Source organism: Miniopterus schreibersii (genome assembly GCF_964146895.1).
Source record: "Miniopterus schreibersii genome assembly, chromosome: 4".
Lineage (NCBI taxonomy): Eukaryota > Metazoa > Chordata > Mammalia > Chiroptera > Miniopteridae > Miniopterus > Miniopterus schreibersii.
In genome coordinates, this window is record NC_138105.1 from 72,626,726 (window position 1) to 72,654,358 (window position 27,633).

A 27,633-nucleotide genomic window follows, 5' to 3' on the forward strand; every position below is an offset into this window, starting at 1 on the left:
CGACTTATGATCCAGGAGAACTGGGAAGTCAAGGCACATGCCCGGGTTGCCAGCGGGAACCCCAGTGGGGGGCGTGCAGGAGGCAGCCGATCAGTTACTCTCTAATCATGGATGCTTCTCTGTCTTCCTCCACCTTCCTCTCTGAAATCAATAAAGATATGTTTTAAAAAAATAAAAATAAAAAATAAATAAAACACGTGCTTTTGGCCCAGGTTCAATGGGGGCGTGGTTTTCAGATCATTCCAGGCAATAAACAGGCACGCTTGTTCACTGATTCTAACAGGTGACAGGTGGTGACTGTTGATTAGGCTTGATTGCAATTCAGGGTTAGTTTGTGCTCTTTCCAAGTAACCACCACCTTACCCCTCCCCATTAAAGCGTATCACAATTGGTCACTGCATATTTATTTGTTTCCTAGACTCCCCCAGCAGAATAGGTGTTCCATAGGGCTGGGCCCACGTAGATACATCAGGGGATCTCTCACCTAACAGTCCACAGGACGGAGTTTTCACCAGCCAAGTCTTCGACAGCAGCTAGAGGTGCCCTGTATCAGTTGGCTCTGCCGGCAGGCCCTTCTGGATCTTACTTCCGGGATGCTTTAGGTGGGAGAGAAAAATAAGGTCGCAACGGCCGTACTGCGCTTGCGCATACTGCACTCTGCGCCTGTGCGTTCCTGGCAGCTCCTCCCCCTACCGGACATAACGGTCCGCGCGCGGCCCTTTGGACCGGAAGTGGAGTCGTGCTGTCGCTGGGAGTGCCTGGCCTTACTCAGCGCCCGGCAGTTCCTGCCGTCGCCGCCGCCCTCGGCCACTGCCGAGGCTTCCCGCAGCCGCTATGTCCGCCAGTGCCGTCTACGTGTTGGACCTGAAGGGCAAGGTACGAGGGCTCTCCACCCTCCCCGTTGCCGGGCAACCGGCGAGTAACTAGTCCCTGGGGACCCACCCTGTTGCTGGGTAACCACCGACCAGTGGGACCCACCCTGGTCCTAAGCAAAGAAACCAATAGGTCTCGCCCTGTTGCCAGGCAACCGATCAGCCCGACCCCTATTTCCCTGTGGGCGGGAACTCAGACCTCGGTGAGGGCCGCGGGGAGGGTGAGCCGCTGCTGGCTTTGGAGCCAGGCCTAGAGCTGAGCAGCTGCTGGACCCTGGGTGCTCTCGGGCCAGCCCCGCCCTCTGGGAGTACAGCAGGTTCTGTTTATCCAGCTGTTTCTCTGTGCCAGTCTGTGTATGAATTTATTAACATTCGTTGTGAAATTAAGTTACAAGGGTTCGGTGAGATAGGTGGTGGGAGAACTGTTTTACAGAAGGAAGAAACTGTGGTGAAGTTCTACAACCCACCCAAGGTCACACTGGTCACAGAGAAGTGGCAGGTTTAGGAGTTGAACCCAGAACCATTTGTTCATTCAGCTGATAATTTGAGGAGCACTTCATAGTTGCCAGGCAGGGTGCTAAGCCTTGGGCTGCCTTGGGTGAGCAAAATCAGAGTCAGGTGCTGTCCTTCTGGAGCTCACAGTCTGGGGGCGAGGGACACTGATCTCAAAAAGCACAAATAAATGTAAACTGCAATAATGCTGGATATAATAGGGAGACTCAACCTCAGCTGGGAGTCAGGGAAGGGCTTCCTGGAGGGAATGACAAGTCTGGCTGAGACATGAAGGAGGAGTTGGACATAACTAGCACCCAGGTGCCTTTCCCAGGGGTATATGAGAAAGCTGCTTAAAGGAGGGCTCTCGAATCCTTTTAGAGGTAGTCTGCTCCCTTTTCCCTAGTCCATCCTGCTGGATGGAAAGCAAGCCTCCTGCATCTGGGAGCAACAAGAACAGATCCAACATTAAGTTTTAAGTCCCACATTGATCAGTTAGAGACTGTGGGTGTCCAGCCTAGGTGGGGCAGGCAGGAGTTAGCTTAGAAGCAGGGGAAAGTGAAATGGAAGTGATTGCTGCTTCCTGCGACATTCCCCACCCCAGCACTTTCCCAGAGTTCCTTGTGTGGGTTGCCTGCCTTGGATGTTACCCAGAGTCAACAGCCGGTGATTCCCAGTGTGGGACTTTCTTCCCCAGCCTTCTTAGAGGCAAGGAAAGACAGGGCATGCCAAGGCTGATGGGTGCTAGCTGGGCCCCTAAGTCCTGGTAGCATATGTTCTTCCACCTTCGCCACGGTGTCCCCAGAGTCCCCACAGGCTGCCTGTCACAGCTCACTTGTTCCTTCAGCAGAATTTTAGCAGCACCTAACTTGCACCATGCCCTGTGCTCACCATCTTACTGTGACTGTGCAGTTAGCACTGAGGTCAAAACTCATCTCTGCTGCTCAGTGGTGTGACCTGGGGCAAGTGCCTTCACCATTCTGGGCCCACAGTCCCCACTAGCCTGCATGGGCCTGGAGATCTGGCAGGGGAAACACATGGATCCTAATGGTCAGATCCAGTTAGCCATAAGGGACTGGACAAGACCCCAGGTAATGCAATTATCCAATCTCAATTTTGACTGGAGAGGTAGTTACAGTGCTTCCAGAAAGAGCTAGAAAAGTGACCAGGTTGCAGTCAGGTGGACAAGAAGGCATCGCCATGGGCTCAAGTGATGAACAGCCGAAAGTTTTAATGCGGGAGCATAGACTTTGGCACGAGGAGGGCTGCAGGTGTTGATATGTCCAGACAAGACAGAGGGCCAGAGGGGACCATTTTGATCTCCAGAAGGAGGAGCCACCATGAGGAGATTATAGCCCAGGAGAAGCATGGTCAGTCTTGCCTCGTGGGAAGCTCTTGTGGCAGCCATGGGCTTCCCTCCCATCCTCAGCAGCCATCATGTCATTTATTATTCTACTCCCCACCGACTGCATGTTTTGAAAGTTTGCCTCCTGCGTAGACTGCATTTACTCCAAAATAAGATCATGGCATGTCAAGAAATTCACAGTCACACATCTATCTGCCAGCCATAGCCTCTGATCACCAAGGAAACCAACATGGCCTTACTTAGCTGATAGAAAGCCCTCAACAGCACTTCTCCGCCCTTATCTTTCTTGCTTCTTGAAGCTTCTGATACCACTACCACTCTCCTCCTCAGCAGGCTTCTGCTAGTCTCCAGGTCACTGTACTCTCCGTTTTCCTCCTGTTTCTCTCACCAGCTGCCGGTCCTTCCTCTCCTGCCCTCCCCTTGGATGTTGACCCTCAGGCTTGGGCCTAGGTGTGCCTACCATACTGTCCTTTCCTTGGGCTGGCTTTGATTCATGTTAAATTTGTGCTGTAGTCCAGAGCACTTATCTGGAGATCCACTGGCCTGTGGGACACCATGGAGGTCCCATAGCAAGTACAAACTTGGCATTTCCCAAAATGAACTGCCACCGCCCAGACCTGCTCTCTCTCCATCTCAATGAGTGACACTGCCATCCATAGTACTGCCCGTATTAGAGACCTGGGCGTTATCCTGGCCTCCTTTTTTGCGCCCCTGCATTCATTGTATGGACATGTACTAAGCAGCCACCATGGATGTGGACACAGCCATGAACAAGTTGGAAGTGGTCGCTGTTCTCAGGGAGTGTTAGACTTTGGTAGAAACAACAGGCAATAAATGAGGATGCAAATAAATGTATAATGCAGCTGTGATGTGGGCAATGAAGGTAAACGGGTTGGGGTAGAGAGGGATATGATAGAATCTTTCAACCAGAACAGGCAGGAAAGATTTCTAGGAGAAGGTGCCATCTGATTTGAGACTTGAGAAGTGAGAAGAGCCAGGCCAGGGCATTCTGGGAAGAGGTAACTGCATGTGCAAAGGCCCTGAGGCAGGAGCAGATGTGGATTACTCAGAGACCAGAAAGGGGTCCCGGATGGCTAGAGTGGGGTGAGCCATGGGAGCATGGATGGAGAGGTGTTGGAGGGGCTGTGAAGAAGCCAGACGACCATGGAGACCGACTTGCAGTTCTGTGTGAGGGGAGGCTGGGGTAGATAGCAGTTTCACCAGGGGAGAGACCTAGTCTGACTTCTGTTTAAGAAGACCCATGGAGCATTTGAGAATTTGCTTCCAGGTATGTCATCAGTTTGGCTCAAATAAACTCATAAAAATTCCGCCCTCCTGGCATGGCTTATTGGTTGAGTGTCAACCAATGAACCACGAGGTCACAGTTCAATTCCTGGTCAGGGCACAAGCTCAGGTTGTGGGCTCGATTCCCAGTAGGGGGCTTGTAGGAGGAATCCAATCAATGACTGTCTCATCATTGATGTTTCTATCTCTCCCTTCTTGTCTCTGAAATAAAAATAAAAATAAAAAAGCCCTAGCTGGTTTGGCTCAGTGGTTTAGAGTGTCGACCTGTGGACTGAAGGATCCTGGGTTCGATTCCAGTCAAGGGCACATACTTCAGTTGCAGGCTCGATCCCCAGCCCTGGTTGGGGCTTGTGTGGGAGGCAACCAATCAGTGTGTCTCTCTTATGCCAATGTTTCTCTCTCCTTCTCTCTCTCTGTTTTTCTCCATTCCACTCTCTCTATAAATGGAAAAAATATTCTCAAGTGAGGATTTAAAAAAAGAAATTCCTCCCACTCCAAAAAAAGAAGACCCTTTTCATTCTTTATGGGGAAGGAATTGTGGGTTAAGAGCAACAGCAGGGGTAGGAGATTATCACCTCAATGTTGCCTGCCTCCTCTGTCCCCTGTCTTTGTCCTCTCATCTGGGACCCAGCTTAGAGGCTATCCTTACTCCACCTAACTAGGGCTCCCAGGTCCCCCCATGAGCTGTGTCCTCCACACCCATGGCCTCAGCCACAGTGATCCTTTGCTTATATCCCTCCTGTCCCCTCAGGCCTCAGTTTGAAAGTCATATCCTCAGGGATGCCCTCAAATATTCCAGTGTAGGGACCCTGTTTATCTTGGTCCTGTGTGTGTCCCCAGGCCCAGCACAGTGCCACCATAGAGGGACACATGGTACATACTTGTTGAGTGAGCAGACCTATGTGCATCCCTGGCGAGAGTGAGCAAGTAAATTGCCCCCTGCTCTTTCTTTGAGCATTCTGGGGGCCCAGGACTACATGCCAGCAGCAGCCCCCAAAATTGGATACCTGGGGAAGAAGGTAGGCCTTTGGAAGTCCCCAAAAACAATGTGTTTAGCAAGCATAAGTGGCCCTGCAGGGAGTGAGAAGTGGGGCTAGAATCCTGACTCAGTTTTGTTTGTTGTGTGACCTCAGGCAGGTGGCACTACCTCTCCTGCATAGACTGCATTTAATCCAAAATAAGGTCATGGCACATCAGTCTCTGTAAAAATAAGTCCTCCTTCATGGCTGGGGCCGTGTATGAGGCAGTATATACTCTTGCAAGGAGTATATAAAGGAGTACATGGGAGTCCCTTAGCTTGGTCCAGGTGCCCACAAGTTCACCCACTGGGTGCTGGATCCCTAAGAGGCCTGAACCTTAGTAGGAACAGGGCACAGCGCCTCTTGCCCACACACCAGGAGAGAGAAACTCGGAAAGGAAGGTGTTCTCCCTCACCCCCTGGATTGAAACAATAAAGACAATGATGTATTTTATGCAACTACAGGTTCTGAGACAGGCAGTTCCCAGGATGGTCAGTTCAGTGATGATCTTAGCACGTTTCTGAGTTTTGTAGCTGACTGTCCTCGTGAGCCCATGAGAGCCCGTGCAGCTTTAGGCAGCATCTCCAAATAGAACCTTGCTCAGGCTGGTAAAGCCTCAAACCTCTTTTATTATTTTAGGGAGGTGTAACTTACGTGTAATAAACTGGCTTATTTAAAGCCTAGAGGTTGACCAGTCAGTCATTGTATATACCCAGGGAGCCATAAGCACACATTCCGTCACCCCCTAAAGATTCCTCAAACCCCTTTTGTCCAGCCCTTTGTCCAGCCTGTTCTGAGGCTGCTGTTGATGTGTTTTCTATCATCATTTTCCAGGATTTTATAAAAGTGGAATTGTGCAGGATATGTCAACCATTGTCTGGTTTCTTTCACATGGCCCAGTCATCCTGAAATTCCCTCATGCTGTTGTGTGTGTGATTGATCACTCCTTTTCATGGCTGAGGAGTGTCCCATGGTACGGTTGGACATGGTTTGTGTCTCTATTCATCTGTTGAAGGACTTTAGCATTCTCTCCAGCCTGGGTCCATTTAAAGTAAAGTTGCCTGAATGTTCCCATCTGAATCTTCACATGGACAGTATGGCTTAATTTCTCTTGTGTAAATACCTAAGAGAGGAATAACTGGGTCACAAGCTGGCTTAGCTTTGTGAGAACCTGCCAAACTTTCCCAAAGTGGTTGCCCCATTCTTCTTTTCCCCCAGAAGTGGATGAGGGTTCCAGATGCTGCATATCTAAACCCACGGGCTCTGAAAGGGAGAGGCCAGGAGAAGGGCTTCTCCTCTTCAGACCATAGGAGGGTGGGGAGGGGCGTTGGGTTCTAGCAGATGTGAGCACTCAGCAGTGTCCCCCAAACAGATGCCCTGACACAGGCAGAAGAGCAGGGTGAATTAGCACAGGAAAGGCTCTGAGAAGGTCTGCAGTGAGAGTCTATGGGACATTGTTGAACCTGGTGTCTCCCAAGCAATTCAGTCCTAGATCCTTGCCCCACATTCCCTCCCACCCTCCCCTGCAAAGAACCCTGCTGGTCCCTGTTGAAGTTCACTTCGGAAGCACTCCCCTGGAGGAATTCCCTGTGGGATGGCAATCAGATGGTCTCCAGTATGCTCTTTAATGGATAGGGCTGTGATTGGGGTCCCCTGAGGGAGGGAAGCTGGCATGTCTCATCCCTGCCGCAGACATTCTAAATGAAAATGCCTTCCCTCCCTTATGCCCCTGCCCAGGTGCTCATTTGCCGAAACTATCGAGGTGACGTGGACATGTCGGAAGTGGAGCACTTCATGCCCATCCTGATGGAGAAGGAGGAGGAAGGGATGCTGTCGCCCATCCTGGCCCACGGGGGTGTCCGCTTCATGTGGATCAAGCACAACAACCTGTATCGTATCCCTTTGCGGGAGAGCTCCTGTGGCACTCCTTTGTGGACATGTATGTGTGCACACACACAACTGAGAGCTGCCAGCACCTGCCCTGGCTTGGCGCAGAGCTGCCCAGGCACAGCAAGGCCATGAGGCCCAACCCTACCCTGCCTTCCTGGAGCTCCCTGCTGCCTGAGGAGATGGGCAGAGAACACACGTTGACAAGGGTATTAGACGAGGAGGGGGTGTGATGGGGACCTCACCTGGTCTGGGGACCCAGGAAGACTTCCCTGAGGGGGTGACATTCTGGAGGAGACCTGCAGGTAGGCAAGGCGTCTGTCAACCAGAGGAGTGGTCAGGCCAAGGAACGCTAGGCCTGAGAGAAGGCTCTGCAAGGGAAAGGGGGGCTCATTCCAGAAGCTACAGCGGGGGTAGCTGGACCATGGAGAAGGGATGTGTGGTAGGAGTGAGACCTGAGGAGTCAGCAGGGTACATACTATGAGGTCTCATAGGATATCACCTTAAATGTGATGGGAAGTGAACAGCTAGGGTAGGGTTGGGGAGGCTCCAAGCCCCAGGGTCTGCGAGGTGATGGCCTAGGCCTCTGAATGCTCCTTAACTATAGCTGCCACGAAGTGGTTGCCACCTCCAAGAAGAATGCGTGCGTGTCACTGGTATTCTCTTTCCTCTATAAGGTGGTGCAGGTGAGTCGAACCACAGGGGCCCTGGAGGGATGTCAGTCACCCTGGCTGTGTTGTGTACCTCCCCATACCAACCATCCAAGAGCTATAGGGGAACTCCAGCTGCCCCATGTATGGGATTCATCAGCCTTAGTTGTCCGCCTCACCCCCTGCACCCTGGTGAGGAGAGGAAAGTGAATAGGAGAAGGTGGGGCTCAGGGCAGGGGTGCCCCCTGACTCCAGGAGGGACAAGTATGCCCCCAGCTGGCTGTGGAAGGGTGGAGGCTAGACAGCTGAGAGTCAGGGGTTGGAGAGGTGAGGTAACCGGGAAAACGGCAGAGCCAGACTATACTCAGAATATCCTGGGGGGCTGTCACAGTAGAGGCCTGCTGAGGCCCGCCATGGAGAGAGCTGACACGCCAGGCCCAGGCTGACAGCAAGATAGGGAGGCAGAGAGAGCACATGCAAATGCCCTGGGGCAGGCTTGCACGTGGTGTGGTCAGGGAACATCAGGCAGGCCAGTGTACCAGGACATAGGGAACGAGGGAGAAAGTTTGGGGCTGAGGTCAGCAAAGTTGGCAGGGCTGGACCACGGTGGGGCTGGGGGGAGGCATACAGGGCCTAGTGAGTTTAGATTTCATTCCAAGTGTGATGAGAGATGGTGCAGGGCTTTGAATGAGGACTGCCCAGACCTGATCTGAGTTAAGATGATCTCTGACTGCTGAGTAGAGAAAGAATGTGAGGGCAGCATGGAGGCCAGTGAGGAGGTTGCTGCAGCTTCTAGAAGAGAAATGGAGGCTCCTGGCTGAAGTTGGGGTGTGGGGTTGAAGAAAGTGGAGACTTGGACCCAGGAGACCTGGGGTGGGCCCAGGAAAGCTTTCATACCTCCAGTGGTACCAGGTACAGCTAGCTCAGAAACCACTTATGCTAAACCTTGGGGAGCAGGGGCTGGTCTGGTGGTGATGGCACAGGGTCAAGGAGGAGAGAGCAAGGAGTGGGCCTTCATTGTGGAGTGGTGGTGCTGTCGCAAGCAAGGCCTGGGAGTGGGGAGGTGGAAAGGAGGAGGTTCTCCCAGGAGTGTCTGGCAGTTCTCTCTGCTTTGGTGACCTTCCTTTGGTGGTAGTGCTAATGAAACATGCCTTGGCATGCCTTCCTCGAGCCTTTAACTTCCTGCTGAAATGGGGAAGATGCATCTGCCTGCACGGCTATACAGACTGGCAACTCAGGGAGGCCGGAAGAGTCCAGAAGCACCACTGTCCTATCCCCAGTGGCTCTTGCCTCTCATTTGAGCCACTTCTGACTCAGTGGCCAAGGGTAACAGTTACAGTGGGAATTAAAGAGAAGCTGGAAGGGGCCCTAGGCCTGGGCTGTCCGTCATGGAGAGGACGAGAGAGCCACAGGGATGGGGATACGGGGCTTCTGACCAGGCCTCAGAGGATGCCTACGACCCCTATCCTGATTCCTGCCTCTCAGGCAGCCACATTGCTGCCCTCATTCCCTGAGTCAGAGGTTTAGTTCATAGTATGTCACCAAGCCTAGGAGATAGACAAATGCAGCTTGTGGGCAAAAGGGCCGTTGTCTCTGGGCCTCGGGGCAAATGGATTTGTGCAGGCGTTTCTCCCTGCCTCATCCTTCCTCTCACCCTCATCCTCCCTCTCACCCATTTGCCTGCCCCGACTGCCAACACCACAGGTGTTTTCAGAGTACTTTAAGGAGCTGGAGGAGGAGAGCATCCGTGACAACTTTGTCATCATCTATGAGCTGCTGGATGAGCTCATGGACTTTGGCTACCCCCAGACTACAGACAGCAAGATTCTACAGGAGTGAGTAGGCAGAGTGGAGGCCTGGGGGGTCACAGCAGTGGGCAATTTGGGATTCTTTCCCACGCAGCAACCCTGCATAGTATGAGCATTTTCCTGGTACAAGGTCTTTATTTTCCATCCACAAAGGTGCACTAAATGCTTGGTTGTTAGGGAGTCAGTCACCTGCCTCTGTTTTTACTGTCACAAAGGAGACTGTGATAAAATATCTTCCTTCTCTGGAATCCTGCCCTTCAAATAATGGCCACCATGGATTAAGTGCTTCTTGTGAACCCGGCCCTGTGTGTGCACTTTACATCCACTCGATTCACAGTCTCAGGCGCTGTGTCCCATTGTAGGGAGCAAAAGGACTCTCAGAGAAGCCACGTAACTTGCCCATGCCTCATACCTGTTGTTCCCCAAGGGGGAGTGGGATCACCAGGTTACTTTCCTTTTCTGGTGCCTGCTACCGTGAGGGGCTGTTTTCAAGAAAGTCAGTGCCTGACTGCCCTAACTCTGGGCATGGTCCCACAGGTACATCACTCAGGAAGGCCACAAGCTGGAAACAGGGGCCCCGCGGCCCCCAGCCACTGTCACCAATGCAGTGTCCTGGCGGTCCGAGGGCATCAAGTACCGAAAGAACGAGGTGTTCTTGGATGTCATCGAGTCTGTGAACCTCTTGGTAAGCTTCCTTTTTTTCTTTTTTAAAAATGCTGTCTTCTCCATGATTGTTGTAAAAGCAACTAGACTTTTAAAATTAGCAAAGCCCTGAGAAATGTTTCGGTTCTGTGTGGTAGATCAGCAGGATTCAGTCGGGGCTACTCATTGCAACGTGAGCTTGTTTTAGCTTCATGAACTATTGTTCTTACTTAGAATCAATACATGAATGTTGTGTTTGTTTGTTTGTTTTTTAAACATCTTTTATTTTTATTATTTTTTTTCTTTTTAAATTTATCTTTATTGTTGAGAGCATCACAGATATACCATTTTCCCCCGCAACTGGCCCCCACCCTGTTACTGACTGTGTCCATGGGTCATCCATATATGCATATAACCTCCCTGGCCAATCTTCTCCCACCCTCCCCCGTCCCTCCCTCCCACCTCCGAAACATGACCGTCTGCCGCATGCATCAATGTCCCTGGATCCATTCAGTTCATCAGATTCTTTTGTTCATTAGCTTCTTCCCAAAGAAGACCCTTCAACATTTCCTGTAGTGCTGGTCTGGTGGTGATGAACTCCTGTAGCTTTTCCTTGTCTGTGAAGCTCTTTATTTGACCTTCAATTCTAAATGATAGCTTCGCTAGATAGAGCAATCTTGGTTGTAGTTCCATGTTTTTCATCACTTTGAATATTTCTTACCTCTCCCTTCTGGCCTGCAAAGTTTCTGTTGAGAAATCAGCTGACAGTCATATGGGTGCTCCCTTGTAGGTAACTAACTGCTTTTCTCTTGCTGCTTTTAAGATTCTCTCTTTGTCTTTTACCTTTGGCATTTTAATTATGATGTGTCTTGCTGTGGGCCTCTTTGGGTTCCTCTTGTTTGGGACCCTCTGTGCTTCCTGGACTTGAAAGTCGATTTCTTTTCCCAGGTAGGGGAAGTTTTCTGTAATTATTTTTTCAAATAGGTTTTCAATTCCTTGATCTCTTTCTCCCTCTTCTGGCATCCCAATAATACGAATGTTGGGCCTCTTGAAGTTGTCCCAGAGGCTCCTTATACTATTTTCATATTTCTGTATTCTTTTTTCTTTCTGCTCTTCTGGTTGGGTGTTTTTTGTTTCTTCATGTTCCAAATTGCTGATTTGATTCTCAGCGTCCTCTACTCTACTGTTGATTCCTTGTAAATTATTCATTTCAGTTCGTGTAGCCTTCATTTCAAATAGGTACTTTATTATGTTATCGATTTTCTCAGTTATTTCCCTAACCATCTGCTTAAACATCCTTATAACTAAAATTCTGAACTCTCTATCTGTTAGCTTGCTTGGATCTATTTCATTTAGTTCCTCTTCTAGAGATTTCTCCTGTTCTTTCCTTTGTGACATGTTTCTTTGCCTCTGTATTTTGGCTGCTTCCAGGTGTTTGTTTCTATGTATTAGGTAGAGCTGCTATGTCTCCTGGAATTTGTAGGGTAGCTTTGTGTAGTAGGTGTCCTGTAGGGCCCAGGGGCTCAGCCTCCCCAGTCACCTGAGCTGGGCCTTCTAGGTGCTCCCCTGTGTGGGCTGTGTGCACTGTCCTGTTGTAGTTGAGCCTTTGTTGCTATTGGCGTCACTGGGAGGAACTGACCCCCAGGCCAATCAGCTGTGAGGACCAGCTGCAATTACACCCAGAGAGCTGCTGTGCTGGAGACATCCCTATGGAGCAGGATTTACTTCGGTGGAGCTTTGGTTCACCAAGTGCGCCCCTTGAGTGTGTCACTCGTGGATGTGGTAGGGTTATAATCCAGCATGGTTGAGTCTGACCACCAGGTGCACTGTCTCTGGGGCCACAAAGTCAGCCTCTGTGGGTGCCTTGCCTAGGGCCACCCAGCATGAGCTACACAGCAAACCGTAGTTGGCTGCTACTTGTGCTGGGCTTGGAGGTGTCCAGGAGAGGCCAAGCTATGAGCCAATGCAGCTGCCACTAGTGCCAGGCCTGGGGCCACTTATCAAGCCGTATGGGGCCCACTGCTGCTTGTTTGAGAGATTTAGGAAAGTCCTAAGCATGAGGCTCACGAGGCCACTTGCACAGAAAAGCCCCTGGAAATGGCCTGGATGAGCTGCAGGTGGGGAGGGGCGGGGCCTCTCAGAATCACGGGGCGGGGCCAAAGGTGCGAGTCAGGTGCTGGTGACTCAGATATGGCGCCTGCCTGCCCACTGTGTGTGGGGAGGACTCGCCAAAGGAGCAATGGCTTCTGCAGCTCTTCTGCCTGTGAGGAAGCCGCCCCTCCACCTCTCGCCCGGATTTCAGGCAGGTTAGTTCCTCCCCGAGTGTCCCAGGTCCTTTCAGGCTGCTGTCCGGCTCTGGGCTCCAAGGGAGCGCATCCGAGTGAGTCCGTGCGCGGCCCTTTAGGAGGAGCTGCTGGGGCTCCCGCGGCCTCCCAGACCCTCAGCCACTGTCCCCGCTGGTTTCACAGCCTGAGGTTTTGGGATGTCTCCTCCCGGCCTGGAGCCCTGGCTGGGGGCCTGCTGTGGGGCTGAAACCCCCGCCGCCGAGATTCCCTTCCGGGTTTCAACCGTGGCACCAGGTGTGGGCCCGTGGCCGCGTCTCTTCGATTCAGCCCCAATCCGCCCGCGTCTCCGCCCCTCCTCCCGGTCTCGGTGCTTCTTCAGTTTCTGGTTGTGGGGCTTCTGTTCAGCCAGGTTTCAGGAGGCTCTGAGTGATGGTGGTTCTGTATTTTAGTTGTAATTTTGATGTGGTTGCGGGAGGCGGCGGGTGCAGCTGTTACCTACGCCGCCATCTTGTTTCTCCACGTTGTGTTTTTTTTAAAAAAAGAGTATATAAAGTTAGAAAGTGAAGTGCTCCATAATCAGAAAGCTCACCTCGCTTAGGAATTTATTGCCATCCTTTCTCCATTACTTTTGTATTTTGTTAAAAATTGTTTGGCCTTATTTGTGCAAGACTATTTCTGGACTATCTTTCTTTTCCATTGATCTGTATGTCTGTTCCTTTACCATTACCACACTGTCTTGATAACTGTAACTTTATAGTAAGTGTGAAAATTAGATAATGTGATTCTCCCAACATTCCCTTTTTTCAAAATTGTTTTACCTATTCATTTGCTTTGTATAGAATTTTGGGATCAGCTTGTCTGTATTTACAAAAAATTCTGCTGGGATTTTGATTGGTAGTGTTAAATTACTCAGTTATTCAGTTTGGAGGAGAATTGATATCTTTAGCATATTAAGTCTCACAATCCATGAAATAGTATTGTCTCTCTATACAAGGTGGGGCAAAAGTAGGTTTACAGTTGTGAGTATGTGAAACAGAGTTTATTCTTGTATTATTTATTTATTATTGTATTATTTTCCATACTCAGAACTGTAAACCTACTTTTGCCCCCCTGTATATTTAGGACATCTTTTTTTTTTTTTTAATTTATCTTTATTGTTGAAAGTATTACAGATGTCCCCCTTTCCCCCCCCATTGACCCCCTTCACACTGCATCTGCCGCTCCCTCAGGCCTTCACCGCACTATTGTCTGTGTCCATGGGTTATGCATATATGCATATAAGTTCTTTCATAATCTCTTCCCGAACTGCCCCCACCCCTGAGTTTCATCAGTCTGTTCCATGCTTCCATATCTCTAAATCTATTTTGTTTGTCAGTTTATTTTGTTCATTATGTTCCACATATGAGTGAGATCATGTGATATTTGTCTTTTTCTGATTGGTTTATTTCACTTAACATAATACTCCCTAGGTCCCTCCATGCTGTCTCAAAGGTATTTAGGACATCTTTGATTTCTTTCATCAGTATTTTGTAGTTTTTGCCATGTACATGTTTTGTTAGATTTATACCTAGGTATTTCAGTTTTTTGAAGCTATTATAAATTTTATTTTTACTTTTATTTGGTAGAATTCACCAGTGAAACTATCTGAGCCTGGAGATTTCTTTTTCAGAATATTTTTAACTACAAATTTCAGTTCTTTAAGTTGGACCATTTCTTCTAAGTCATTGAGTTTATATGCATAGTGTTGTTTATAGTATTCCTTTATTATCTTTTTAATGTATGCAGGGTCTGTACTGATATCCCCTCTTTCATTCCTGATACTAGTAATTTATGTCATCTTTCTTAGTTCCTTGTCTGCCTTGTGAGAGCTTCATCTATTTTATTGATGTTTACAGAGAATCAACCTTGATTTTTCTTTATTGTTTTTGCTTTCAACTTCATTGATTTCTGTTATCTGTAGTATTTCTTTCTCCATGATTTGGGTTAATTTTGCTCTTCTTTGAAGGTATTGATTTGAAACCTTTCCTCTAATCTGAATGTTTGCAGATTTTTCTTTTTATCTTGTCACTGATTTTCAATTTCCTTCTTGTCTGAGAATATACTTTGTATAATGCCAACTCCTTAAAGTTTGTTAAGGTTTGATGTAATAGCCCAGAATGTGATCTTTTCAAATTTGTTCTCATCATTTCACTCTTTTCCTCTGGACTCCAATGACATGAATGTTAGACCTTCTATTATTGTTCCAGGGGTCCCTGGGGCTCTGTTCATTTTATTCCATAATTTTTTCTCTCTGTTGTTTTAGACTGGATAATTTCCATTGATCTGTCTTCAAGTTCACTGACCCTTTACCATTATCACCATTCTGCTGTTGGGCCCACCCACCGGGTTTTTAATTTCAGTTATTGTACTTCTTAGTTCTAAAATTCCCATTTGGTTCTTCCTCCTGTCATGTTTCTTTGCTGAGATTTTAAATTTTAACACTTATTGCAAGAGTGTTTGCAGTTTTTATTGTAGCTGTTTTTGTCAGATAATCCTAGTATCTGTTATCAGTGTTAGCATCTGTTGATTGTATTTTCCATTTGAGCTGAAATTTTCATATATATTTTTTTATGCTGAATAATTTTAGATTATATCCTGGAATTTTTAACATTGTAATATTCTAGGTCTTGTTTAAATTATATGGAAAATTTGATATTTTTGTTTTAGTTGACAGTTGACCTGGTTCAGTTCAGGCCACAGTTTCAACTCCCACTCTGTGGGCAGTGAGTGTCAGTTCAGTTTTCAAAGCCTACTGTGCCATTTGCAATTTGAGTCTCTCCAAAGTATGCACTGCCTAGTGGTCAGTCTGGACACATCGGTTTTCCAAGTCTTTGGTATGCTAATTAGGATCCTATCCATGCACAGCCAATTCTAGAGAATTCTAGAGACATAAACAACTCCATGGGGTTGCTTTCCTGAACTCCTTAGTCTCTACTAGCTGCTTGGTATGTTCCAGCAGCCTGGGGCTTCCCTTTTTGGTTCTGGGGCTCTAGATCCCCACACTGTCGCACTTGTCTGCACTTAGGCCTGAATCCTGGGCTTGCCCCACCTCTTGGAATAGCAGCTAGATTGTTGCGTGGGGCCTGGGACATGAGAGAGCAGAGAAGTGGGGGAAATGAGGGATTTCTGTACTCCCCCCGAGTGGTAGGAGATCCCCTTCTGGAGCCAAAGCTAGAGGTTTCCGAGAGTTCTGCCTGCGCCCTGGTGCTCACTTCTCCTTCCGGGTTCCTCTGCACTTTCACAGCGGGGAAGGGGCGCTGCTCCTTCTCAGATCCTCTTGCTGAACTTTTCAGTCTTCCCATAGTTGCCAGTGCCTCCTGCCCAGGTTTTGTAGTTGAAATCAGTGGCAGGGAGAGAATGCAAGCCAACTCCACCTCGCCTGCACCGTGCCTGTCTCCACATTGGAAATTGCCCCACCTCCACTGTTTGGGTAGCCCAGCCCCAACCTGACTGAGCCAGTCCCATCATGTGGCTCACTCAGGTATGCCCATTCTGATAGTGACAGATGGTGCAGAAATTAGCATGTTTGTGCATCCTTAGACATGCATTTTGGACATCTCCCTTACCTGGGCCTGATTTCTATAGACTGAGTTCCCAGACGTGGCATTGCTGAGAGTGCTTCCCAAAGAGATGCTCCCAGTGGACTTAGTGTGACTACTTGCCTTCATACTTTTTAAGCCAAGGGAAAAGACGGTGGCCTTGCAAACTACGTTCCCCTCCTGCCTGAGGACCTTGGTCTGACATTTTGTTGAGCCCAAAGCATGGTCCATCGGGCTCTGGGGTGTCCTGGGTGGAAAAGCAGATCCCAAGGGCAGTTTATAACCAGCTGCATGGGAAAGCATGGAGAGTTCAGAGGGTTTGGGGGCATGTTTTGGGGGCTGTGCCTGAAGAACCCTGTTGTTCCACACAGGGAGGCAGCAGGAGGCAGGTGTGGACATCCAGGCATGTTTGGAATGTCTTATTCCTAAGTGTTTGCAGAGCTGGCAGCCGAGTCAACATTGGCCTCCGGATTCCGGAAATCTGGACAGAGTGGTGTACTTAAGCAGCTGATCCCTCTGCAAACACCTCTGTGCCCACCCTGGAGAAGGCACTGGCTTTGGGCCACCTGTCACTCCTCAGCTGGGAAGGCCACTTGTCCTGATTGCTGCCTGCAGGGCCAAGATTAGCCTCAGGCTGTGTGGCTTTTTGTCTCCACTTCCTGGGCCCTCCTTCCCAGCATTCACCACTTCACATTTAGTTACAGACAGCCATCTCTGCTCCCCAAGGAAGAAACAGCCCCCCAGATAAGAGGACCTAGGGGCAGTCACAGTCATGGGGAGCACAAAGGGCCCATGGATTGAAGCAGGTGGGAGTAGCAGCCAGCTAGAGCCTGGGAAGGAAGGACTCACATCTACCTTGCTTGCTGAGTGCCTCCTGCCCTCAGGTGCTGTCCTGCTGTGACTCTGCAGCAAGCAGCTTGGCACAGCCCCTCACTAGAGGGGAAGAGACAGGCAGACAGGGCTGGCGAGAGGCAGAGGAAGCGGCAGCTGCTGTGCACTATGAGGTCAGGGAGCTGCCTGCCCGGGTGAGGACAGTGAGAGGCCAGTGTGGCCAGAGTATAGCGAGTGATAGAGGGGACAGAGCTAGAACCTGCAGGGCCTTCTGTCTTGTTTTGCAACCTTCTCGGGGTCATCATCCACTCGGCACCTCAGGTCTCTGCTCCCTTCAGAGGCAAAGGGCTATCGTGTGGGCATGTGGTGCTGTTGGGACCCTCAAGTTAAAAATGACAGAACTTCCTGCTGCTCTGCAGAGATATGAAGCTCAGGCCCTCCACCATGTGAGTATGGCTGGTGCCGCTGAGAAGTGGCCCTGTGGCCCCAGACTCGCTTGCTGGTGTGGATGTGGCCTTGTACAGAGGGACACTCTGGAGTGGGGGTCAGGGCTGTGGGTCCAGCACCTGCCAGCTGTTCTGTTCCCTTAGCACGTGACTCACCCCTCTTTGTCTCAGTGTCCTTTTCTCTAAAATGGACTCAAGGAGAGTAGCGCCAGCAGCCTGGGAGTGTCTCACAGTTTGCCCATCAGCCTGCTGTGAGCTTTAATCACACTCTCAGGTACCTCCCGGTGGCGTGAGTTATAGAGTTGCTCGCCTCATAGCCCCACCCCACAGACTGTTAAGGGTTCCAAGAGGGCATCTGGTGCAGAGGAACTTTTCTTTCTCTGTGAACACTGATTCCCTCTGTTCTCATTGTTATTTTAGATCCATGGTTATCAGACCTTAGGGCCGCCCTGGGAAGCAGGGGAAGGGTCAGGGCTCAGGAAGCTCCACCTGTGCACAGAGCAGGTCTCATCCCTCAGGGGGCTTTATCCTGGGCTCAAATTAGAACTGAGGGAATGTTCACTTAAGTGAAGGAACACTATCTCAAGCACATGGTTTAGAAATATTTTCACATTGTTTACAAGACAGCTATGAAAATTAATACCTAGAAATGATGTCAGGGATGTGAGCATGGTGGCCTCCCCAGGTCCCTAATGGATGAGACACCAGGTCTACCCTGGGATGTTAGGAGCTCCTGAGAGGGCATGGTGCGTGGGAAAAGCCCTCAGACAGTATTTCAAGCCCGGGTCACCAGGTTTGTCCATGAGGGAGGAACTCAAGTGGCGCAAGGCCTAGAGGGTGGGGCCTACAGGCGTCTGCCTTGCTGACTTGGCATGAAGGCTGGATGGATGGGTGAGGCTCCCCCACCTCAGGAGACAGTGAGGAGGGCTTCGAGAATGGAGGTGGCAGGGAGAATCACGCAGTATGGTGGGGGACAACTGCTGGTGAGCTGGGACCTCCCCTCACACTCGCCCCCTCCCCACAGGTCAGTGCCAACGGCAACGTCCTGCGCAGCGAGATCGTGGGTTCCATCAAGATGCGGGTCTTCCTCTCAGGCATGCCCGAACTACGCCTGGGCCTCAACGACAAGGTCCTCTTTGACAACACAGGCCGTGAGTGCTCGGGCCAAGGGAGCCCTGTGCACAGAGCAGGTCTCATCCCTCAGGAGGCTTTATCCTGGGCTCAAATTAGAACTGAGGGAATGTTCACCTGAGTGAAGGAACACTATCTCAAGCACATGGTTTAGAAATATTTTCACACTGTTTACAAGACAGCTGTGAAAATTAATACCTAGAAATGATACCTAAAATTAATGTGTAATAAATTAATAGGAGGGACCTGTCCCAGAAGTAGAATTTCCTGTTGTAGGGCAGGGCCAGAGCAGCCTCAGGGGTCCAGATTATTGGGGCTTTGTGTTTGCAAACTAGATCACCCACCTCCCAGCCTGCCACAGCCCAACACAGCGGAAGCAGTGTCCTGCCTGGTCAGTTACATTTGCAGCAGTGGTAGTCAGGGCCTCTCCAGCATTAGCCCATCAGGGTGGCTCCCCTCCGGGGCTGGGTTTGAGCCACATAGCTCTCTGTGGGTTGGGAAACCAAGACAGGACCCCAGAACCCAAGGGACAATGTGTCCAGGCCCTCAGGAACCTCAAACCATCACCACCCCCTCCCAGTTGGGTTTGTTAATCATTCAACAAATGTGCCCTGAGTAGCCCCCCTACTTGGTGACTTGGTGTGAACCAGGCCAACCAGCCCTGCCCTCAGCATGAGCCAAATGTCTGGATGTGAAGGGGGGTCTCCAGGTGGGTGAGGAGGGACGGGAGTGGGGTGGGGAGGGTTGTCTAAGAACCAGTCCCTTTGGTGTTCGTGGCCCAAGATACTCTCACAGATTTGGGGCAGCTCTGCTCTGCCAGCCGTGGGCCCCAACCAGTGGGAGCATTACTGAGAGCGACCCGGAGGGCTCAGGTCTACCCCTTCCTTACCCCCACCTCCCCTTAGGCGGCAAAAGCAAGTCAGTGGAGCTGGAGGATGTGAAGTTCCACCAGTGTGTGCGGCTCTCCCGCTTTGAGAACGACCGCACCATCTCCTTTATCCCACCCGACGGGGAGTTCGAGCTCATGTCCTACCGTCTCAATACCCACGTGAGTGCACCAGGTTCCTCTCCCCTGGGGCTGGCTCTCACCACTGGGCAGCAGCTGTGGAGGCTCTGGGGTGGAGAGTGGGGGGGGGGCATTTCCTGTCTTCTTCCTGTCCAGGATGAGTCTCATGTCCATGAGTTGACACCCAGGGCGGGCACAGGGGCTGCCCATGGCTCCAAGGACCCTTTGAAGACCCAAGCTTTGTGAGGGGCCAGGCCCCTTTGGCACCACTGCTCCTTCCCGGGAGCCCCACCAATGTGGTTCGTGATGTTCTCTGCATTTTCATAGAGGCCCTTGGCATCTCCTTGCTGCCTGGGTCTCTGTGTTCTAGTCTTACCTAGTGTGGCTATGGACTCCTCCAAGAGCCCCAGGCAACAGTGTGTCGCACTCACACCTGGGTTCCCAGCTAAGCAAATGGTCCCTTGCCCTGGCCCCTGTCTCCCCTCTGTGAAATGGGGCTTTGTAAAATAACCAGGTGTGAGTGCCATCTCCACACTCCCCAACAGGTCAAGCCCTTGATATGGATTGAGTCAGTGATTGAAAAACATTCCCACAGCCGCATTGAGTACATGATCAAGGTAGGTGTACGCCCTGTGGACAGAGTCAGCCTGGGGGATGGGACAGCCCTCCTGGTGAGAGTGTTGCTGTGTCTCTGGCCTGCCCAGGGCCTTTGGCACAGAGTTCTAACACAAGACTGGGGCCTCCGTGGGGCTCAGTGACTCTGGTCCTGGGGGTGTGGCCTGAGACTGTCATCCTTGCTGCCTCACTGTGAGCTCAGATTTGGGAGTGGGCTGGGGACACAGAGAGGAGACACACCCCACCCAGGTACTGAGTGTGGTCATCGTGGCGGTGGCCTGTGGCCAGGCATCTAGGAAGGCTACTGCTTACCAGACAGAGCACTCCTGCCACTCAGTGAACCTATCTATCCCAGGCCAGCCGTGGGGACACAGACCTTGTCCCAGAGGCCAGGGCTAGGCCAGAGGGACGGATGGGGAGCCCCAAAGGCCAAGGGAACAGGAAGGCAGAAACTGAACTTTCAAAGTCAAGTGTAGGGAGAATCTCACAGGTAAGAGAGGGCGTGGGTAGTGCCTGAGAATGGGCAGGGTCAGCTTGGTGGAGGGTCCCACAGATAGGCCGAGGGGCACGTTGCCCCTGTAGGAGCAGGCTGGGTTGGTGGGGGCTGGGCTGTCTCACTTTCACCCTTCCCAACCTTGACCATGTGGGCCTCTTCTTTAGGCCAAGAGCCAATTCAAGCGGCGGTCAACAGCCAACAACGTGGAGATCCACATCCCCGTGCCTAATGATGCTGACTCACCCAAGTTTAAGACAACAGTGGGGAGTGTCAAGTGGGTCCCGGAAAACAGCGAGATTGTGTGGTCCATCAAGTCCTTCCCAGTAAGCACCTTTCTCGGTGGGGTGGCCCTCCATACTTCCATCACATTCCCTGTGCTCCTGGTACCCTGCATAGTGCTACGGCCTAGTAGCTGTGGGATACCCCCAAACCTTGAGACAGGGCACAGGGCTAGGATCCCCACCTGGAGCTTCTGGGAGGGTCGAGAGGGAGTGGGGAGCTGGCTGAGCAAGGAGTGAAAGCTGGAGCCTTCTGGGAAAGCAGAGGCTGGCTCAGCCTTGTGGGCCACTCACCACCTTCCTCTTCAGCATCACTGCAGTGCCCCCTTCCTCTCTCCTTCCCTCCCTCTTTCCCTGCCCTCTGAATGACCCTGTGGTTGCAGGAGTCCAGGGCTGGGCCAGAGGAAGGGATGGGGAGCCCCAAAGGCCAAGGGAACAGGAAGGCAGAAACTGAACTTTCAAAATCAAGCGTAGGGAGAATCTCAGGGGTAAGAGAGGGAATGGGTAGTGCCTGAGAATGGGTAGTGTCTGAGAATGGGCAGGGTCAGCTTCCTTCCTTCTTTCCTGGCTCTCTGACACTGTGGTTGCAACTCAGCTTTCCGGAGGGGAACAGACTGCCTTGAGGGCAGAGCAGCACAGGTCTCAGGAATCCAGCTCCAGGAAGGTGTAGCACTTTGTGCCCTGTGCCAGCTCTGCCCACCGGCATGGCTGCCTGGCTTGTGTTCAGGATTTTGACCACTTGAGTCTGGGTTTTTGGGGATAGTGCCCAGAGAGCCTGGACGGCGATGTGTGCCGTGCTGATTGCATTGTCCTCATCTTCTGTAACGCAGGCTCCCGCCAGTCACTGCTGTCCCACATTCTCTCTGTCTGGACCTGGAGAGGCTTGGGGACAGTCCCAACTGAGTTAAGGAAGTTGGGCATGCAGCCATTCTAGTGCCTTGAATTTTTTGTTAGCAGTTTTCTTCAAAACTATAACATAATTAAATTACAGAAAATGTAGAAAATAAAGGGAGAAAAAAACCCTATAATTCCATCACCATAATGCAATTGCTACTATATTTTTGGTGTGTTTCATTCTAATCTTGCTGTGTGTGTTTTGTTTGATGTTGTAAACAAGGAATAGAGACAGTCTGGTGTTCTTTGTTCACTCAGCTTTGTATCAGAAGCATTTTCCAGGTTGTTGACTCTCTTCTTGGTGGTCAGTTTTGTCAGCAATAGAATCTTCCATGGACGGAGCGATAACTATACTGGATTGTTGACCGTTTCCACTGTTTGAAACAGCATTTATGTTAAAAACACAGTGGGAGAATAAATCAGAAGATAAATCGCATGGTTAGCTATTGGGGAGGCAGAGGACATGGCCAAGGGCTAGATGCCAGCCATTGTGGACTGTGCCTTATTTTGTAGCCTGTAGTTTGTTTTAGTCTGATCTTTGAAATTTTCATTTGACTTTGTTTAGTATAAAACAAAATCAAATCAAAATGGAAAAAAATAAAAGGGGATTCCTAAAAATCAAAGGCCAAATGAACTTAGCAGTGTTTTGAGTTGAGACAACCCCACAGATTAAGGGACAAAAGGAGCTGCATAAAAAAATCTTAAACACGTGCGTGTGCAGGTGTCCTTCCCACCTTACGCTTCTCCAAACCCTGTACAGTTTGATTCAGGGTTGGCTGTTTTAATTCGTGTTTGAAATGTATAAAATCTTTATGTGGTTAAAAAGTCAAAACTATTTTTAAAAAGAAGGAGGGGGGAGATGCAGGAGTCTCATTTCCATCCCTTTCCCCTTAACCTTTTCCCATTATGGAGAAGCATTTGTGTCTTAACCTTCTGAAGTGACTTTTGGTCCAAAGAAACAAATATAAATGGGCATATTACTATTTCTCCTCCTTTCTTACCAAAAGGATCATAGGACTGTAGCTTCTAGGATTGGGTTTTGGTCTGTGAGCCAAACTGAGTTTTCCTACTAATAGAAGAATTAAACCCACGTCTGCCAGCGTGATCAGTTCGAGGCGGGTATTGAGATAGCCCCCCCACCCTCCAAAGGGTGGCTTCTCTGCACGTTCTTTGGCTTTCGTTTTCCTCGTCTTGACGTGCCTCAGAGTTTTGGCCTGGTTACTGTGTCATATGCAGGCTGATGGAGCTGATTTTCTCCCTGCTGCCTGCTTTGTCTATTGTCAAGGCCACTTTGTTCTCCTTCATTGTCCCAGAGCTGCTACTCAGCACATGCCACCCAGTCAGACAGAGTCCCGGGGAGGGAGGCGTGGGCCAGGTGCTGGGAGTCCTGGCTCTGTCTGAGGTGTGAGGACAGCCCCTCCTCTGGGGCAGAAGCAGCCCTGGTCGGCAGCCACTCCTGCAAGAGCCCTGGAGATCCAAGGTGGTGTCCCACGTGTGACAGGACCTGTGCCCTCCCCTGCTCCCACTGCTCTGGGCGAGATGCACTGGGAGCTTAGACGACCAGGTCAAGACTCCTTACTCCTCGTTGCCAGGACTCAGGTTCCAGTCATTGCTGGCCCTGCTCCAAGCCCTGTTCCTAGAGTCATTGCTCAGCTTCTGAGGCCAGAGCTACCATCCTTCGAGAGCAGCTCCTCAGTCAGCTCCCCGCCTCTGTCTCTTACTTTTGTCACCTCTCTCTGTTCTGCATTCCTCATTTTGACAGTTCCCTCTTGCTCTCATATCCTCCTGACAGTGGGACTCTCATCCCATGGAGCCCACACCTACGCTCTTCCTCTCTTCTTCCTTCCCAAGGCCCATTGGTCTCATTTGCCTTGAAGCAATTAGTCTTATGTCCCTGGGAGCTTGTGAAACTTTCTCTTGATCCTTAGAATTTAACAAATTTGCCCATCATGGTCTCCAGTCTGCCCAGCGGGGCTGGTGGCCATGGGGCCTGGAGGATAAGAGTATACATGTTAGAGGAGCTGGGGTGTCAGGTGTCTGCTGGCCACACAGGATGAGGCTTGGTGGCCAGGCTGGCAGCCTGTGTTCTCCAGGGACAGCTGTAGGTGGACCTGGGCCGGAGCCTCAGCCTGACCATCCCCACTCTTGTCTACTTTCCCAGGGTGGCAAGGAGTACCTGATGCGGGCCCACTTCGGCCTGCCCAGTGTGGAGGCTGAGGACAAGGAGGGCAAGCCCCCAATCAGCGTCAAGTTCGAGATCCCCTACTTCACTACCTCTGGCATCCAGGTATGTGCCCAAGGCTGCCAGGGCCCAGAGCAGATGTGGACAACAGGGACCCAGAGTCCATCCAGGCTCAGAGGGTTGCAGGTGACACACAGCAACACAGCCAGCTTAGAAAAGGGTTTTCATTGGCTTGCCACAGCTCTGCCTTTCTCCATGGGCAGCCTGGGCCCCGACAGAATGAGGCCTATACTTGACTACTCACACCTGCTTCTGAGCCTCAGCTCCAAGCCTAGAGGTGCATCCGGCCCCCAAAACTAGAGTTTGAGCTTCTAGTGTCCACAAACTTGTCCCTATGGGGCCCCTTTTCATGGGCACCTCCATGGGAAACCTTCAAAGGGCGGAAAACCCTGGACCCCTCTCCAGGAATCTTCTAGAGGCCACACCTATGAATGAGCACACATCCTGACTGCCGCATCTTCTAGAAGCACAGCCTAGGTGTGGTGCAGACAGATCGATGCCCTTTACATCCTCCTCTTGCCTCTTCTCACTCATCACAGCCTCCCCCACCCAGCCCCAGGAGGATGGTTAAGGGGCTTACTAGGAGGGGGATGGCATGGCATGCTCAGGGCCCTGGTACCTTTGCCTCAGGTGCGCTACCTGAAGATCATTGAGAAGAGCGGTTACCAGGCCCTGCCGTGGGTCCGTTACATCACTCAGAATGGAGGTGAGTGCAGCCTACCCATGGGGTGGTGGGGGTATTGGCTAAGAGGGTCCCCATTGGCCAAGCGGCTGCCTCCAGGGTGGCTGTCCCCAGGGTGGCACTCATGGACACCTCCCTCCCATGTCCTAGATTACCAGCTCCGGACCCAGTGAGGGGTCAGTGCCTCAGCCCTGGTGCAGAGGCTCCTGGTGGAAGCACCAGAAGGCCTGCCAAGCCTGCCGGAAGAAGGAGGACACCCCAACACTGGCCACCATCCCTGCTCTGCCAGGAGACCCCCTCCTTCTCCAGGCACACCTGCTCTGCCATCACCACTTTTGTCTCCAAAGCCCCTTCTCCCAGAAGAGGTTCGTCTTCCAGATGTCCTGTCCCTGCCCCTGAGTCTCTCTGGGGGGAAGGAAGTGAAGTCTTTCCCCCAGAGGCCACATTGCAACCTCAGGCCGTTTAGCCCCAGGGACCAAAAAGATGGGAAACACTCACCAGGCTGCTGCAGGGCCACTTTTTTGCCGTTCTGCTGACCGTGTGTTTCATGTGTCTCTGGGGTTTTGTCTTCTTTCTTCATTGCTGTTTACGTGAACCTTGCTGTCTGCTCCTCCTGCTCCTCAGCCTGAAGCTCTCAGGCAGCACTTAGTGAGGACAGGACCCCTCCTCCTCGGCCTCCTTCCACAGTGCGCCATCCTCCACTTGGGGCCAGAGCCCCAGCACTTTGGCCCTTTGGGGGCTCCTGTCCTGGACCCACAGGCTTCATTGAGGTGCCTCCCCAGGGCTAACCTGTGCCACACAGTGCTGTCTCTCAGCCACATCAGTGTTTTCCCACCTGGGGAGGTGGGTGCAACGAGGGCCGCTGGCTTCAGAGGACACAGGTCATCCACATCTGTGCTTGGCCACTCTCCCCCATCTCTGTTTGTGTCATAATTAGATTAAATTTCATTAATTAAATCCTATGTCTGTCTTCCCTCGAATGCACTGTGCTGCAGATGCCTCCTGGGTGACCAGGGGCAGGTGCAGGGCTCACGCCAACCTATGTGTGGCCCTGCGTGTGTCACTGGCTCCCAGTGCCTCTGCCCTGCCCCCAGGTGAAGGAGGAACTGGGCAGTCAATGTACAGTAGAGTCATTGTCCTGAACCACCAGGGCCACCCCTCTTGGGGGCACACAGGCAAATTCTTTCCCTCTCATCTGAAGTGACTGTTGTGACCCCCAACCCTCAGATTGCCAACAGCTTGCCCCATCTCTCCCAGACCTGATGGTCTTTCTCAGAGTGTGGTCCTCATACCAGCAGCATCAGTAACCCCTGGGCGTTCACTGGAATGCATATTCATGGGCCCACCCTGACTTCCCAAGGTAGTCTTGGGACAGAGCCCAGGAGACCGGTTAACAGCACGTGGTTCGGAGTCACACAGGAGTTTGAGAGCTGATGCCTGGTCCATAGATAGGATTGTGGCTGCCTGGTCCACAGAGGGGAATGTGGCAGGTGCATTGGCAGGAAGTGCCTCATCTTCCCATCACAGGCACCAGTCCTCATGCTGCTGCTCCTCTAACACTAATAGCCCACCTGCCCCTCTCCCCTTTGCCCTCTCCTGGCCTTCAAGGGCTGGGCTTCTTTCTCCTCCTATATCATCCAGCTCCCCCTTGCAGGTCTAGTGGACATCTTCCTGAGTAGAATCTTAGCCTTCCACCCACTTGGAGTAAAGAACACTGCCCCAGCCCAGGGCTCAGGCCACAGAACTCTGAGCCACCCGTGATGCCCCACTCTTTACTGCCCAAACCCACATCCACAGCAAGCCTGATGTCCCCCTTCAAAGGGCCCTGGGTCTGATCCCATTTTCCATTCTCGCTGCCATTCCTGGAGACCAAGCCCCAGCCTCCAGAGCCCCCAAGGGACAGAGAGTACTTATCCACAGTACAGAGCAGACCCTCTGCTCCCAGCAATGTTTAGGACAATTTTACTGGCAAACCCAGTATAAATACACAGAAATGCATAAGATAAAGTGAATGTGCACAGCTGGACCCACAAGAAAGGGGAAATCTTCATGATCCTAAAACAAAGGAAGCAGGCACCAAAGAAATAGCATGAGCTGGCTCTCTTCGGAGCCTAGGAGTTTGGATTTAAGGGCCAGGCGGTGGGTGGGACTTTGGGCCTGTGGAGGCTGGTGAAATGCCATGGAGACCCCTGCATAGTTACAGTAGGAAGATGGGCTCGCTAGAAAAGCTGCCTGCCCCTGGCCCTGGGAGACAGGAAGCGCTCTTTACCCTCTTGGCTGGAGAGCTGGGAGAGAAGAGGCGTCCCCTGAAGTATTTTAAGGACCAGTTTAGAGCTGAAATGTGCACTGCCCAGATGGTCTAGAGATACCCAAGCCAAGACAATTATAAAGCAGACTCTCCAGTGGGGAGTGACTTCAAGGTTCTCACACACAGCCACCCACACGAGCGCACATCCAGGAAATTACAAAACGTGGGTGAGAGTCTGCTGTGTGAGCAGCAGGAACAGATCCTCAAGACCTTTGTATAAGGAATATCAGACATATAATATGCAGTAAATATGCTCTAAGTGATTACAGGCAAAAGGACTTGAATGTAGAAAACAAAATGATGTTAAGACAGGACTGTTGTAACATCTAACAAGGCAAATAGTCTGTATTCAAGTTATATAGATAACTTCTGCAAAGCAGAAAAAGAACCCACTAGAAAAATGGGCAAAACGTGTAAGCAAACAATTCTGAGAAGATGAAATGCAAATGGCAAATAAACATGAAAAGATGTTTAACCTTGTCCTCATTAAGGAAAGACCACAATTAGATGCTATTTCACACTCATCAGATTGGCGGGGAGAAATGAAAATGTATGACAAAAGCAGATATTAGTAAACAAGTGGAGCTCCAGGACATGTTTATGCTGCTAACAGTTGTGTAAATTGATATCACTTTTTAAAATTGGCAAGACTACAAAGTTCAAGTGCTGCTCAGGCACGTGTGCACACAGGTGACGCATCGAGCTCTACATCAAAGACGTGCACGTCCCACTATGTGTGTTATACCTCAGCTTTCAAAGCTTTAAGATTAAAAAAATACTAACAGCTAAAAAAATGAAAA

At 50.9% G+C, this 27,633-nt stretch overlaps 1 protein-coding gene across 3 annotated transcripts; it reads left to right on the top strand.

Annotated features, from left to right (window-relative positions):
• The first annotated feature begins 728 nt into the window (after positions 1–728).
• AP1M1 (adaptor related protein complex 1 subunit mu 1) lies at positions 729–25,482 on the top strand. Of its 3 annotated transcripts, XR_013998805.1 has the most exons (13): positions 730–876; positions 6,792–6,948; positions 7,560–7,627; positions 9,296–9,426; positions 9,937–10,084; positions 18,206–18,332; positions 19,218–19,360; positions 19,864–19,935; positions 20,594–20,752; positions 23,763–23,888; positions 24,474–24,549; positions 24,676–25,295; positions 25,369–25,482. XR_013998805.1 is itself a non-coding variant. In XM_081137376.1 (12 exons), the coding sequence occupies exons 1-12, from the start codon at positions 835–837 to the stop codon at positions 24,696–24,698; spliced, it is 1,272 nt and encodes a 423-aa protein (XP_080993502.1). In that variant the 5' UTR covers positions 729–834; the 3' UTR covers positions 24,699–25,482. The 3 variants fall into 3 exon arrangements, 2 of the variants coding, with proteins under 2 accessions (XP_080993502.1, XP_080993503.1); XM_081137376.1 differs by having other exon boundaries at positions 729–876; positions 24,676–25,482; XM_081137377.1 differs by lacking the exons at positions 730–876; positions 6,792–6,948; positions 7,560–7,627 and adding an exon at positions 6,965–7,150 and having other exon boundaries at positions 24,676–25,482.
• The last annotated feature ends 2,151 nt before the right edge of the window (positions 25,483–27,633 follow it).